The sequence below is a fragment of the Littorina saxatilis genome, linkage group LG2, assembly GCF_037325665.1.
Source record: "Littorina saxatilis isolate snail1 linkage group LG2, US_GU_Lsax_2.0, whole genome shotgun sequence".
Taxonomy (NCBI): Eukaryota; Metazoa; Mollusca; class Gastropoda; order Littorinimorpha; family Littorinidae; genus Littorina; species Littorina saxatilis.
Genome location: NC_090246.1, coordinates 6683677 through 6698514, shown reverse-complemented (window position 1 = coordinate 6698514; position 14838 = coordinate 6683677). Strand labels below are relative to the sequence as shown.

General features: G+C 48.9%; 1 protein-coding gene across 1 annotated transcript in view; it reads right to left on the bottom strand.

Moving 5' to 3' along the window:
• Positions 1 to 14779, bottom strand: part of LOC138958082 (cysteine-rich protein 1-like) — a 22249-nt gene extending 7470 nt beyond the window's left edge. The window contains exon 1 of the mRNA XM_070329145.1: positions 14589 to 14779. Within this exon, the coding sequence (XP_070185246.1) occupies positions 14589 to 14628 (40 nt within the window). The 5' untranslated portion in view covers positions 14629 to 14779. The remainder of the gene's footprint in view (positions 1 to 14588) is intronic.
• Positions 14780 to 14838: the final 59 nt, after the last annotated feature.

The window sequence follows — 14838 nt, the reverse complement described above, 5'->3', positions numbered from 1 at the left end:
ATGTTGAACTCTAATTCCAATAAAATACGTAAGTCTAACTTCTTCCCATACTTAAATTTTCCTATGGTCATTTTTGTTATCAAAATACAATAATGTATAAAATAAATTTGATCGTTCATTTAAATTTTCATGCCTTACGCGACTTGTTTGTTGCTACTTTTGCCCTAACCCTTTTCTGTGGCTTCTTTTGCCCTTACCCTTTTCTGTGGCTTCTTTTGACATTAACCTTTTCTGTGGCTAGTTTTGACATTAACCTTTTCTGTGGCTAGTTTTGACATTAACCTTTTCTGTGGCTAGTTTTGACATTAACCTTTTCTGTGGCTAGTTTTGACATTAACCTTTTCTGTGGCTAGTTTTGCCCTTACATTTTCCTGTGGCTCCTTATGCCCTTGCCCTTTTCAGTGGCTACTTTTGCCCTGAGCATTTTCTGTGGCTACTTTTGCCCTACCCTTTTCTGTGGCTACTTCTGCCATTACCCTTTTCTGAGGTTTCTTTTGCCATTAACATTTTATGTGGCTAGTTTTTCATTCATCGCATATCATTGCTGTACTTTGTTTATTCTTTGATCCCTGGATGTGACTCGCATTGGGCCTTGTACACGCTGATTCCAACAGGTCTTTCTTGCTCATGCTCCCTCTCTTTCTGTGGGCTGAGGCATTTCGTTCTATTGTAACGAATTGTGTTTTGATTGTTGTTGTTAGCTGTTGCAGCAGTCCGCAACATTGTGTATAGATGCTTTTTTCACGAGGCGACTTGGCAGCCAGTGATTTATAATCCCTGTGTGGTGTGTCTGGGTGTTATCTCTGGCCTTGGCCTATCGCTATGCTGAGTATTTATTACTGTCCCCAGTACCAGTGACTATTTGGGACATGATTTGTTGATGCGCTAACAATGGCCTAGCTATAGCGAGTGTGAGAGACAGAGACACGAACAGAGAGACAGAGACACGAACAGAGAGACAGAGACACGAACAGAGAGACAGAGACACGAACAGAGAGACAGGCACGAACAGAGAGACAGAGACACGAACAGAGACAGAGACACGAACAGAGAGACAGAGACACGAACAGAGAGACAGAGAAGGAAGGAGGGCGGGGGGTACAGAGACAGATACACGAACAGAGAGACAGAGACACGAACAGAGAGACAGAGACACGAACAGAGAGACAGACACACGAGCAGAGAGACAGAGAAGGAAGGGGGGCGGGGGGTACAGAGACAGAGATACGAACAGAGAGACAGAGACACGAACAGAGAGACAGAGACACGAACAGAGAGACAGAGACACGAACAGAGAGACAGAGACACGAACAGAGAGACAGAGACACGAGCAGAGAGACAGAGAAGGAAGGGGGGCGGGGGGTACAGAGACAGAGATACGAACAGAGAGACAGAGACACGAACAGAGAGACAGAGACACGAACAGAGAGACAGAGACACGAACAGAGAGACAGAGAAGGAAGGAGGGCGGGGGGTACAGAGACATAGACACGAACAGAGAGACAGAGACACGAACAGAGAGACAGAGACACAAACAGAGAGACAGAGATGGAAGGGGGGCGGGGGGTACAGAGACAGAGATACGAACAGAGAGACAGAGAAGGAAGGAGGGCGGGGGGTACAGAGACATAGACACGAACAGAGAGACAGAGACACGAACAGAGAGACAGAGACACAAACAGAGAGACAGAGATGGAAGGGGGGCGGGGGGTACAGAGACAGAGATACGAACAGAGAGACAGAGAAGGAAGGGGGGCGGGGGGTACAGAGACAGAGATACGAACAGAGAGACAGAAACACAAACAGAGAGACAGAGACACGAACAGAGAGACAGAGAAGGAAGGAGGGCGGGGGGTACAGAGACAGAGACACGAACAGAGAGACAGAGAAGGAAGGGGGGCGGGGGGTACAGAGACAGAGACACGAACAGAGACAGAGACACAAACAGAGAGACAGAGACACGAACAGAGACAGAGACACGAACAGAGAGACAGAGACACGAACAGAGAGACAGAGAAGGAAGGAGGGCGGGGGGTACAGAGACAGAGATACGAACAGAGAGACAGAGAAGGAAGGGGGCGGGGGGTACAGAGACAGAGACACGAACAGAGACAGAGACACAAACAGAGAGACAGAGACACGAACAGAGAGACAGAGACACGAACAGAGAGACAGAGAAGGAAGGAGGGCGGGGGTACAGAGACAGAGACACGAACAGAGAGACAGAGAAGGAAGGGGGGCGGGGGGTACAGAGACAGAGACACGAACAGAGACAGAGACACAAACAGAGAGACAGAGACACGAACAGAGACAGAGACACGAACAGAGAGACAGAGACACGAACAGAGAGACAGAGAAGGAAGGAGGGCGGGGGGTACAGAGACAGAGATACGAACAGAGAGACAGAGAAGGAAGGGGGGCGGGGGGTACAGAGACAGAGACACGAACAGAGACAGAGACACAAACAGAGAGACAGAGACACGAACAGAGAGACAGAGACACGAACAGAGAGACAGAGAAGGAAGGAGGGCGGGGGGTACAGAGACAGAGACACGAACAGAGAGACAGAGACACGAACAGAGAAACAGAGAAGGAAGGAGGGCGGGGGTACAGAGACAGAGACACGAACAGAGAGACAGAGACACGAACAGAGAGACAGAGACACGAACAGAGAGACAGAGACACGAACAGAGAGACAGAGACACGAACAGAGAAACAGAGAAGGAAGGAGGGCGGGGGGTACAGAGACAGAGACACGAACAGAGAGACAGAGACACGAACAGAGAGACAGGCACGAACAGAGAGACAGACACGAACAGAGACAGAGACACAAACAGAGAGACAGAGACACGAACAGAGAGACAGGCACGAACAGAGAGACAGACACGAACAGAGAGACAGACACGAACAGAGAGACAGAGACACAAACAGAGAGACAGAGACACGAACAGAGAGACAGAGAAGGAAGGAGGGCGGGGGTACAGACACAGAGACACGAACAGAGAGACAGAGAAGGAAGGGGGGCGGGGGGTACAGAGACAGAGACACGAACAGAGAGACAGAGACACGAACAGAGAGACAGAGACACGAACAGAGAGACAGAGACACGAACAGAGAGACAGAAACACAAACAGAGAGACAGAGACACGAACAGAGAGACAGAGAAGGAAGGGGGCGGGGGGTACAGAGACAGAGACACGAACAGAGAGACAGAGAAGGAAGGAGGGCGGGGGTACAGACACAGAGACACGAACAGAGAGACAGAGACACGAACAGAGAGACAGAGACACGAACAGAGAGACAGAGAAGGAAGGGGGCGGGGGGTACAGAGACAGAGACACGAACAGAGAGACAGAGAAGGAAGGGGGGCGGGGGTACAGAGACAGAGACACGAACAGAGAGACTTACAGTCATGTACATCGCTTAGTCAACAGACGATGTCGGCAACAGAACTTGTTTGTTCCCGACAAACGGAAAGCTATTTTTAGAGTACAATGTGCTGTCTGTCGCTACCACGGAATACAGAATCTTCTATCTATATATATATATCTAGTGTCTGTCTGTCTGTTCGCGATGCACGGCCAAAGTTCTCGGTGGATCTTTTTCAAATTTGGACACCGTATTCAGCTACACCCCGGACACAACCTCATCGATGAGATATTTCAACACGTGCTCTCAGCGCGCAGCGCTGTGCGCGCTGAACCGATTTTGTTTTTTTGTGTCGGGATCCACTACCAGTAACTCTTCCTTATCTTCTCCAGTGTTTTCAGCCGCGATTATCTCCCTTCCTCCGTGTGGCGTCAATCCATATTCCCGTTACTACCTTACTATTTTTAGAAGGTCACTGCACGTTACTATTTTTAGAAGGTCTCCAGTGTTTTGCGCGTTTATCTCCTTTCCTTCGTGCGCCGGCGAAGCCGGCGTACACCCGGCAGAGCCGGGTCCCAGGCGCAGCCTGGTATTCAGCTCTACTTCTTCCCGGCGAAGCCGGTACCCGGCGAAGCGGGTAATCATCTAGTACATATATATATTCTGTGGTCGCTACTGTACACCGACTGATGTTTTGGGAGTGTTTTAATGACTTTTGCTTGTATTCCAATTGTAAGTATGGAGCGTTCTACTCCTGTGTTCTGGACCGAGTCTCGCGCAGTGTTGCATGTCTGTCACACGCATGTAGCCGACAGCCTACCTGGCATTAGGCACTATACAGTATACCATTCTGCTCCTCCTGACAGCCTGGCATTGGGCACTATACAGTATACCATTCTGCTCCTCCTGACAGCCTGGCATTAGGCACTATACAGTATACCATTCTGCTCCTCCTGGCATTAGGCACTATACAGTATACCATTCTGCTCCTCCTGACATTAGGCACTATACAGTATACCATTCTGCTCCTCCTGACATTAGGCACTATACAGTATACCATTCTGCTCCTCCTGACATTAGGCACTATACAGTATACCATTCTGCTCCTCCTGACATTAGGCACTATACAGTATACCATTCTGCTCCTCCTGACATTAGGCACTATACAGTAAACCATTCTGCTCCTCCTGACAGCCTGGCATTGGGCACTATACCATTCTGCTCCTCCTGACAGCCTGGCATTGGGCACTATACCATTCTGCTCCTCCTGACAGCCTGGCATTGGGCACTATACCATTCTGCTCCTCCTGACAGCCTGGCATTGGGCACTATACCATTCTGCTCCTCCTGACAGCCTGGCATTGGGCACTATACCATTCTGCTCCTCCTGACAGCCTGGCATTGGGCACTATACCATTCTGCTCCTCCTGACAGCCTGGCATTGGGCACTATACCATTCTGCTCCTCCTGACAGCCTGGCATTGGGCACTATACCATTCTGCTCCTCCTGACAGCCTGGAATTGGGCACTATACCATTCTGCTCCTCCTGACAGCCTGGCATTAGGCACTATACAGTATACCATTCTGCTCCTCCTGACAGCCTGGCATTGGGCACTATACAGTATACCATTCTGCTCCTCCTGACAGCCTGGCATTGGGCACTATACAGTATACCATTCTGCTCCTCCTGACAGCCTGGCATTAGGCACTATACAGTATACCATTCTGCTCCTCCTGACAGCCTGGCATTGGGCACTATACAGTATACCATTCTGCTCCTCCTGACAGCCTGGCATTAGGCACTATACAGTATACCATTCTGCTCCTCCTGACAGCCTGGCATTAGGCAATATTGCTATTTCATGTTACGTGGATTTCCATTGGTCAATTGGGCAAAATTGAGCTCAGTGCAAGAGTGATATCGACGACATTTCCGTCGATATCAGTTTTGATATCGACGACCTCTTTATTGCTTCCCCAATTCAAAAACAAAAACACCTACATTTAAAAACAAAAAAATATATACTGTTCAAAAAAAGAAACGCATAGCTTGTAATATTTGGTTAATTTAGTTATATGGCTACAAGGATATCCACCAAACTGCAGAAAATGTTTATCTGGTCGTCGACCTTTCGTCCATTGCCACAAGTGAGCTCTGCACGTGACGCATGCGTTATCAGTGGCTACAATGTCAAAATTGCTCATTTGGCATGACCACTCGTCATGCTTCAGTGTAATCTCGTGAAACTCGGGGAATATTGAGCTCTCACCATGTCTTCCAAAACCCATAAAAGCGGATTGTTCGCCACAAAGAAATCAGACGACAATTCAGCGACGAAAGATGGCCCGATTGAGCAGAGAAGACCGCCAAATTGCATTGGGTCGTTTACAAGCAGGCCAAAGTCAAAGTGCAATCGCCAGGCACTTCCACGTGTCCCAGAGCACCATCAGTAGACTGTGGGTCAGGTTTCAAGCCACTGGCTCCGTTGCTGACTTGCCACGAGCGGGAAGACCAAGGGCGACAACTGCTGTTCACGACCGCTTCATACGGCTCCGCCACCTCCGGAATCGTTTCCTGTCGGCCTCATCTTCTGTCCAGGCTCTCCCCGGGCCACACCGATTATCGGACCAGACCGTGCGGAACCGCCTGCATGAAGCTGGTTTGAGAGCTCGCAGACCTCACAGAGGAGCTGTCCTCACCCGCCGCCATCGCCAGAACCGAGTGCAGTGGGGCAACCAGCACCTTCGCTGGACCGTCCGGAATCACTGGAGACACGTGTGGTTCAGCGACGAGTCCTACTTCCTGCTCCAGCGACATGATGGTCGGAGGAGGGTCTACCGGAGAGTAAACGAACGTTACGCGCCCAACTGTGTGGATGAGGCACCCGTTCATGGTGGTGGAGGCGTCATGGTGTGGGGGGCGATCAATACCGCTGGAAGGAGCACCCTGGTGCACGTCCAAGGGCACATAACTGCCCAGCGATACGTGGAGGAAATTCTGCGCCCACACGCCCTTCCTCTTCTGGCTGACCAGGATGCCATATTCCAGCAGGACAACGCTCGCCCGCACACAGCACGACTCACCACCCAGTTCCTCACCGACCACCATGTCCAGGTGCTTCCCTGGCCATCCATGTCGCCAGACATGAACCCGATAGAACACCTCTGGGATGAATTGGACAGACGTGTGCGCAGGCGAGAAGAAGCGCCGGCAAATCACCGCGATCTATTGCAGGCACTTCAGGAGGAGTGGGACACCATCCCACAACAAGATATCCGGCATCTGATCCGGTCCATGCCCAGAAGGTGCCGGGCAGTTGTTGCTGCTCAAGGCAGTCACACCCCCTACTGACTTGACAGCCTCGGCACCCAATCGTATTGATTGACTGATTGATTTGAAGATGCAAATGAACTGTGTGTGCATTCAACTGTGTCCATACCAAATTTCAAACAAATAATCTAAATATTGGATTTTCTGTTAATTTTTTCAACAAATAAAACAAATTTGGCAAGTAGCAACTATGCGTTTCTTTTTTTGAACAGTATATATGAAAATGTAATTATCCCAGAATTTAGTTGAGCAAGTGACTAAAGACTTTTTGAAAGAAAAGACATTTTGAAATACTGAAAAGTACAAAAAAAGAGTGAACAAAAAGAAATAATAATCAGAGGGAGGGATATGGAACAGCCAAAACTGAGACAAATACTTTTGTAATTTCTTTACAGTAAATACAAAATGTCCAGAGAATTAGCAATATATCTATACTGTTCAAAAAAAGAAACGCATAGCTTGTAATATTTGGTTAATTTAGTTATATGGCTGCAAGGATATCCACCAAACTGCAGAAAATGTTTATCTGGTCGTCGACCTTTCGTCCATTGCCACAAGTGAGCTCTGCACGTGACGCATGCGTTATCAGTGGCTACAATGTCAAAATTGCTCATTTGGCATGACCACTCGTCATGCTTCAGTGTAATCTCGTGAAACTCGGGGAATATTGAGCTCTCACCATGTCTTCCAAAACCCATAAAAGCGGATTGTTCGCCACAAAGAAATCAGACGACAATTCAGCGACGAAAGATGGCCCGATTGAGCAGAGAAGACCGCCAAATTGCATTGGGTCGTTTACAAGCAGGCCAAAGTCAAAGTGCAATCGCCAGGCACTTCCACGTGTCCCAGAGCACCATCAGTAGACTGTGGGTCAGGTTTCAAGCCACTGGCTCCGTTGCTGACTTGCCACGAGCGGGAAGACCAAGGGCGACAACTGCTGCTCACGACCGCTTCATACGGCTCCGCCACCTCCGGAATCGTTTCCTGTCGGCCTCATCTTCTGTCCAGGCTCTCCCCGGGCCACACCGATTATCGGACCAGACCGTGCGGAACCGCCTGCATGAAGCTGGTTTGAGAGCTCGCAGACCTCACAGAGGAGCTGTCCTCACCCGCCGCCATCGCCAGAACCGAGTGCAGTGGGGCAACCACCACCTTCGCTGGACCGTCCGGAATCTCTGGAGACACGTGTGGTTCAGCGACGAGTCCTACTTCCTGCTCCAGCGACATGATGGTCGGAGGAGGGTCTACCGGAGAGTAAACGAACGTTACGCGCCCAACTGTGTGGATGAGGCACCCGTTCATGGTGGTGGAGGCGTCATGGTGTGGGGGCGATCAATACCGCTGGAAGGAGCACCTTTGTGCACGTCCAAGGGCGCATAACTGCCCAGCGATACGTGGAGGAAATTCTGCGCCCACACGCCCTTCCTCTTCTGGCTGACCAGGATGCCATATTCCAGCAGGACAACGCTCGCCCGCACACAGCACGACTCACCACCCAGTTCCTCACCGACCACCATGTCCAGGTGCTTCCCTGTCCATCCATGTCGCCAGACATGAACCCGATAGAACACCTCTGGGATGAATTGGACAGACGTGTGCGCAGGCGAGAAGAAGCGCCGGCAAATCACCGCGATCTATTGCAGGCACTTCAGGAGGAGTGGGACACCATCCCACAGCAAGATATCCGGCATCTGATCCAGTCCATGCCCAGAAGGTGCCGGGCAGTTGTTGCTGCTCAAGGCAGTCACACCCCCTACTGACTTGACAGCCTCGGCACCCAATCGTATTGATTGACTGATTGATTTGAAGATGCAAATGAACTGTGTGTGCATTCAACTGTGTCCATACCAAATTTCAAACAAATAATCTAAATATTGGATTTTCTGTTAATTTTTTCGAAAAATAAAACAAATTTGGCAAGTAGCAACTATGCGTTTCTTTTTTTGAACAGTATAACATTGGCTGACTGTGTGATGATGTCTTCTGCTATTGGTCCGTTTCGACACTGTCTCAACAGACCATAGCAGAAGATATCATCAGACAGTCCGTCAATAGTGGGTACTATACAGTATACCATTGAGAGAGAAAGAGAGAGTTGCGATCACGGTATTAAAGCACGGCCAATATAAGGCATTGTGTTGTAACAGCTGCTGCTTTAGGGCAGTTTTCTCCCGTTCTATCCAGCCCCCTCCCCAGCCCCCTCCCCCTTCACACACACACTGTGACATACACACACTGTGACATACACACACACACATAATTGACACACTTCACACACACACACACACACATACACACACACACACACACACACAAAAACACACAGCCTTGCTTGGTGATAACAAGGATGATTCATGGCAAATGCCTCGTTTCGGTTCACTTGAAATAGCGTACCGCTGTGTGCAATGACCCGGATAATTATGATATGTTATCTGAGGGCGACACGGACGTGTAGGGTGACATGTCACACACAGGTGTGTAGGGGGAAGTTGAAAGGAGTCCCGAGAGAAAGCTGCTGACACTGCTGACACTCAACTACAGGTAACTACCGTGCAGGCTTCGCAAGTCAGTGTCGTTCAAACAGGGTGAGAGGTCACCAAGGTTGGTGAAGCTTCTACTGTGTCTATAGCAAATTGTGATGTTTCAAGTACGTTCAGTACAGGCACTTGAAATCCCCCTAAGTCAGTGAGTATTTGTCTCCTCCCCAGCCGATCGGAGTTTAATATTATTATTCAGTGCAAGAGTCACACCAAGCGCCTGTGCTATGTCACACGAATAACGACACACGAGCTGCACACGCAATGAATAATGCGTCTTGCTTGCAACTTTCGCCCCCAGTTTCCGTTGCTTTATTCACTCCACCCCTCTCTAGCATTGTGCAGTGGCGAATGGGGACAAGGGCTGAGAGTGAGTCAGTCTAACCCAACTCTCACATTACTCAAACAAGGGGTGATCCTTGATGAAAAATATAGTAATACAAAAAATCTGTTCCTATGTCAACTGACTGCAATATAATGGGTATGATCAATTCAGCAACAAGTCATGACGCCCACAGACTAACAAATTAATAATAGCATACCCCCGCGGCTCATTCTATCCCTGACAGGATGCCTTGGTTTTCTTTCTGTGGGTAAGAAATCGATATTTTTTTTAAATTTTTTTTTTTTTTACATATATTTATTATTCCGTAATGTGTTATGGATATAAGCAGATTCGCGATCGTCGATAATGATTTTTCATGGTGTTGTCTAATTTTTAAATTACAAAGAAATATTGATATGTAAGACAGTTTCAAGCGAGCTATTTTTCGCGGCTGTATTTGCTGTGCAAACAACTCTAAATATGGCAAAAGTGTCACGTGATAATCAACCGTTTGGTTTCGGCGCTCGCTGGAGCAGACGATTTTTTGACAGTGATGCAACCATATATTACGGTCTCCTTCCGGCAGCAGTCCCACACTTTCCACTTGTTTTGAGCTTAGAACGATGTCTTTATTTTAACTGTGAAGAACAGAACGGAGATCACTGTCGAAGTCGGCCAATCTGCAATCATTTTCGTCTCGCGAACACTGCTCGAGAACAACATATGGGAGATAACTCTGTATTCTTGATTTGATAGATTCGCGTAGGACTGTAGCGTCCGGTCAGAGAGATAACTGGCGATAGCCGTTGAGCGATGACTGATCAGAATGTCTCTGTGCATGATAGTACGGTATGCAGGATGTTGGCTGCACAACGACCCTCAGTTCACCGAATACCTGTATCTTATCTCACTGTTGGCTGCACAACGACCCTCAGTTCACCGAATACCTGTATCTTATCTCACTGTTGGCTGCACAACGACCCTCAGTTCACCGAATACCTGTATCTTATCTCACTGTTGGCTGCACAACGACCCTCAGTTCACCGAATACCTGTATCTTATCTCACTGTTGGCTGCACAAGGACCCTCAGTTCACCGAATATCTGTATCGTATCTCACTGACACCCAACCTCGGCGATAAGCACTGGTTTGTTTATGTTGTTAAATGTATATATATTTATTTAAGATATACATGTAATATCATAGTTTGACACACTGAAGTCCCCCAAAGACTAAAGAAAGAAACAGAGAGAGAACCGGCACGGCTGGCCTAGTGGTAAGGCGTCCGCCCCGTGATCGGGAGGTCGTGGGTTCGAACCCCGGCCGGGTCATACCTAAGACTTTAAAATTGGCAATCTAGTGGCTGCTCCGCCTGGCGTCTGGCATTATGGGGTTAGTGCTAGGACTGGTTGGTCCGGTGTCAGAATAATGTGACTGGGTGAGACACGAAGCCTGTGCTGCGACTTCTGTCTTGTGTGTGGCGCACGTTATATGTCAAAGCAGCACCGCCCTGATATGGCCCTTCGTGGTCGGCTGGGCGTTAAGCAAACAAACAAAAACAGAGAGAGAGAGTTCCGAAACGGACCCTGCACACAGGAACTATCCGCCACCTTGCGCCAAACAGGCTCACGGTTTTTTTTTAAAATTCATTTTCTTATATTTTCTTGTCAACAGTCGATTACCGTTACTGTATTCGTGTCATTCGAGCAAGGTCATGCTCCTTGTGCAGTCCACACTGTCACTGTCACTGTCACGGCCACTGTCACTGTCTGTCACTGTCACTGCCACTGTCTGTCACTGTCACTGCCACTGTCACGGCCACTGTCACTGTCTGTCACTGCGGCCACCGGGATGCAAACTGCATGTCAGGCTCTTCAACTGGCTTCACTGAATGACGTCCGTTATACGCCTTATATGGTGCGGCTGCTACCACCGTTCACTGAGGCAAACACTTTCTGAGAAAGCAGAATGAGGATCTCCCGTATATTCACCAGTTCATGGCTTGTTTTTATGTATCAAAAATGAGTTGAATTCTGTTATCCTGAAAGCGAATGGCACTGGGTGGGTGGCTGGGCGTGGCGGCCTCATTAACAATAAGAGGAGCTGTCATTCACATGTCAACGCGGTAAGACTAACACTAACATACCCTCCCGCCCCGCCCGCTTTTGACCACTGAGCCAATAAGTGCTCAAACAAGCTAAACACCTGTTGCGAACATTGACTGACTCAGTGATTCGTGCTTAACTTTCATGCACAGCAAGACGAAACCAAACTGTCCTACTCGACCGTGTCATCCAACATAATTCGACAGAGAGCAGCTCTGTTCGTCTGTCTGCTGCCCAGGTGTACGGAAGGCCTGATGCTTATTTCTCCCAGCTTGTTAGCAATTCTGCACAATACGCTTATCAGTACTCAAACGGGCCAAAGGCTGAGCGTGCCGCCAATAAAAGCTATCATCATATACTGTTCAAAAAAAGAAACGCATAGCTTGTAATATTTGGTTAATTTAGTTATATGGCTACAAGGATATCCACCAAACTGCAGAAAATGTTTATCTGGTCGTCGACCCTTCGTCCATTGCCACAAGTGAGCTCTGCACGTGACGCATGCGTTATCAGTGGCTACAATGTCAAAATTGCTCATTTGGCATGACCACTCGTCATGCTTCAGTGTAATCTCGTGAAACTCGGGGAATATTGAGGTCTCACCATGTCTTCCAAAACCCATAAAAGCGGATTGTTCGCCACAAAGAAATCAGACGACAATTCAGCGACGAAAGATGGCCCGATTGAGCAGAGAAGACCGCCAAATTGCATCGGGTCGTTTACAAGCAGGCCAAAGTCAAAGTGCAATCGCCAGGCACTTCCACGTGTCCCAGAGCACCATCAGTAGACTGTGGGTCAGGTTTCAAGCCACTGTTTCCGTTGCTGACTTGCCACGAGCGGGAAGACCAAGGGCGACAACTGCTGCTCACGACCGCTTCATACGGCTCCGCCACCTCCGGAATCGTTTCCTGTCGGCCTCATCTTCTGTCCAGGCTCTCCCCGGGCCACACCGATTATCGGACCAGACCGTGCGGAACCGCCTGCATGAAGCTGGTTTGAGAGCTCGCAGACCTCACAGAGGAGCTGTCCTCACCCGCCGCCATCGCCAGAACCGAGTGCAGTGGGGCAACCAGCACCTTCGCTGGACCGTCCGGAATCACTGGAGACACGTGTGGTTCAGCGACGAGTCCTACTTCCTGCTCCAGCGACATGATGGTCGGAGGAGGGTCTACCGGAGAGTAAACGAATGTTACGCGCCCAACTGTGTGGATGAGGCACCCGTTCATGGTGGTGGAGGCGTCATGGTGTGGGGGGGCGATCAATACCGCTGGAAGGTGCACCCTGGTGCACGTCCAAGGGCGCATGACTGCCCAGCGATACGTGGAGGAAATTCTGCGCCCACACGCCCTTCCTCTTCTGGCTGACCAGGATGCCATATTCCAGCAGGACAACGCTCGCCCGCACACAGCACGACTCACCACCCAGTTCCTCACCGACCACCATGTCCAGGTGCTTCCCTGGCCATCCATGTCGCCAGACATGAACCCGATAGAACACCTCTGGGATGAATTGGACAGACGTGTGCGCAGGCGAGAAGAAGCGCCGGCAAATCACCGCGATCTATTGCAGGCACTTCAGGAGGAGTGGGACACCATCCCACAGCAAGATATCCGGCATCTGATCCAGTCCATGCCCAGAAGGTGCCGGGCAGTTGTTGCTGCTCAAGGCAGTCACACCCCCTACTGACTTGACAGCCTCGGCACCCAATCGTATTGATTGACTGATTGATTTGAAGATGCAAATGAACTGTGTGTGCATTCAACTGTGTCCATACCAAATTTCAAACAAATAATCTAAATATTGGATTTTCTGTTAATTTTTTCGAAACATAAAACAAATTTGGCAAGTAGCAACTATGCGTTTCTTTTTTTGAACAGTATATATCGATGTCAGGTACTGGTAGTGACAGCGAAGTGACGTCAGCTACATCACTCTGTGTCACTGACCATACCTTGAGCTAAATGCTCTCTCTCTCTCTCTCTCTCTCTCTCTCTCTCTCTCTCTCTCTCTCTCTCTCTCTCTCTCTCTCTCTTTCTCTCGCCACAACCCTCGTAAAATAAAATTTGATTTGATTTGATTTTATCTCTCTTTCACTCTCTCTCTCTCTCTCTCTCTCTCTAGATCTCTCCCCGTCTCTCTCTCTCTCTCTCTCTCTCTCTCTCTCTCTCTCTCTCTCTCTCTCTCTCTCTCTCTCTCTCTCTCTCATACACACACACACACACACTGACACACACGTACACCAGACGCGCACACCTGTTCTTGCATCCGATTCAGTTGTACACGTATCAGTAAATCTAACTGTATATATTTATAGCGAGTGTGAATTATATATCTATATATACATCACGGTCGACTGCACCAAGCTCCGGTGTCGTCACAGTAGAACATCGGAACATGCTGTAATTGTCTTTACGGGTGACTGCCGCTCTCTCGGCCTTTCTTTCTTTCAATCTTCACTGCATGACGATAATGCGAAATCCGATTTTCTTCAGGTGTGGTTTTTCTTTCCAGTTAACTGGATCATTCACGCTGATTGAAGACGGTCTATGGTCTAAGTAAACTCTGTTGTCGAGTTGTGTATGTACAGCCTGATTAACTTTCCATGAGATCAGCGCCGCGAACCTGAGACGCGGCGAGAGTGTCAACAGCGCTTACCAGTTCCCTGTGCCTCTGTAAACATGGGCTATGTGGAAGTATAGTATCAAGTATAGCTGGTGACTGTGACCGAAAGCAACGCCCAATATCGCCCTGACATGTATACAGCAATATACATTTATGGTAACTGAGCCTACATAGTGTACCGTAGCCGAGAACTATGCTTGCATTAGTGGCAGCACTGAATACACGCCAGAGGCTCCGTCTAATCGTATTGCTATTAATAAAGTGCTCAAATCGTGTATGATGAAAATGCTGCACTCACCAAAGTAGACCTCCTTATTGCAGTTGGGACACTTAGGCATGGTTGCTGTTGCGCTGGTCAAGCTGATGCGGGGCTAAACAAACAGGACTTTTCTGTCTTGTGGTGAAAGTGACGTTGTCCCTGCAACTAGTGGTCCGACTGGTGAAACTGGCGCCAAGAGCAGTGATAGCAGTAAACGCCCAATTTGCACACGGCACACCGTGTGTTTTCCTAGTTGTGCACACGAGACTCATCATTGCATTACGCCATT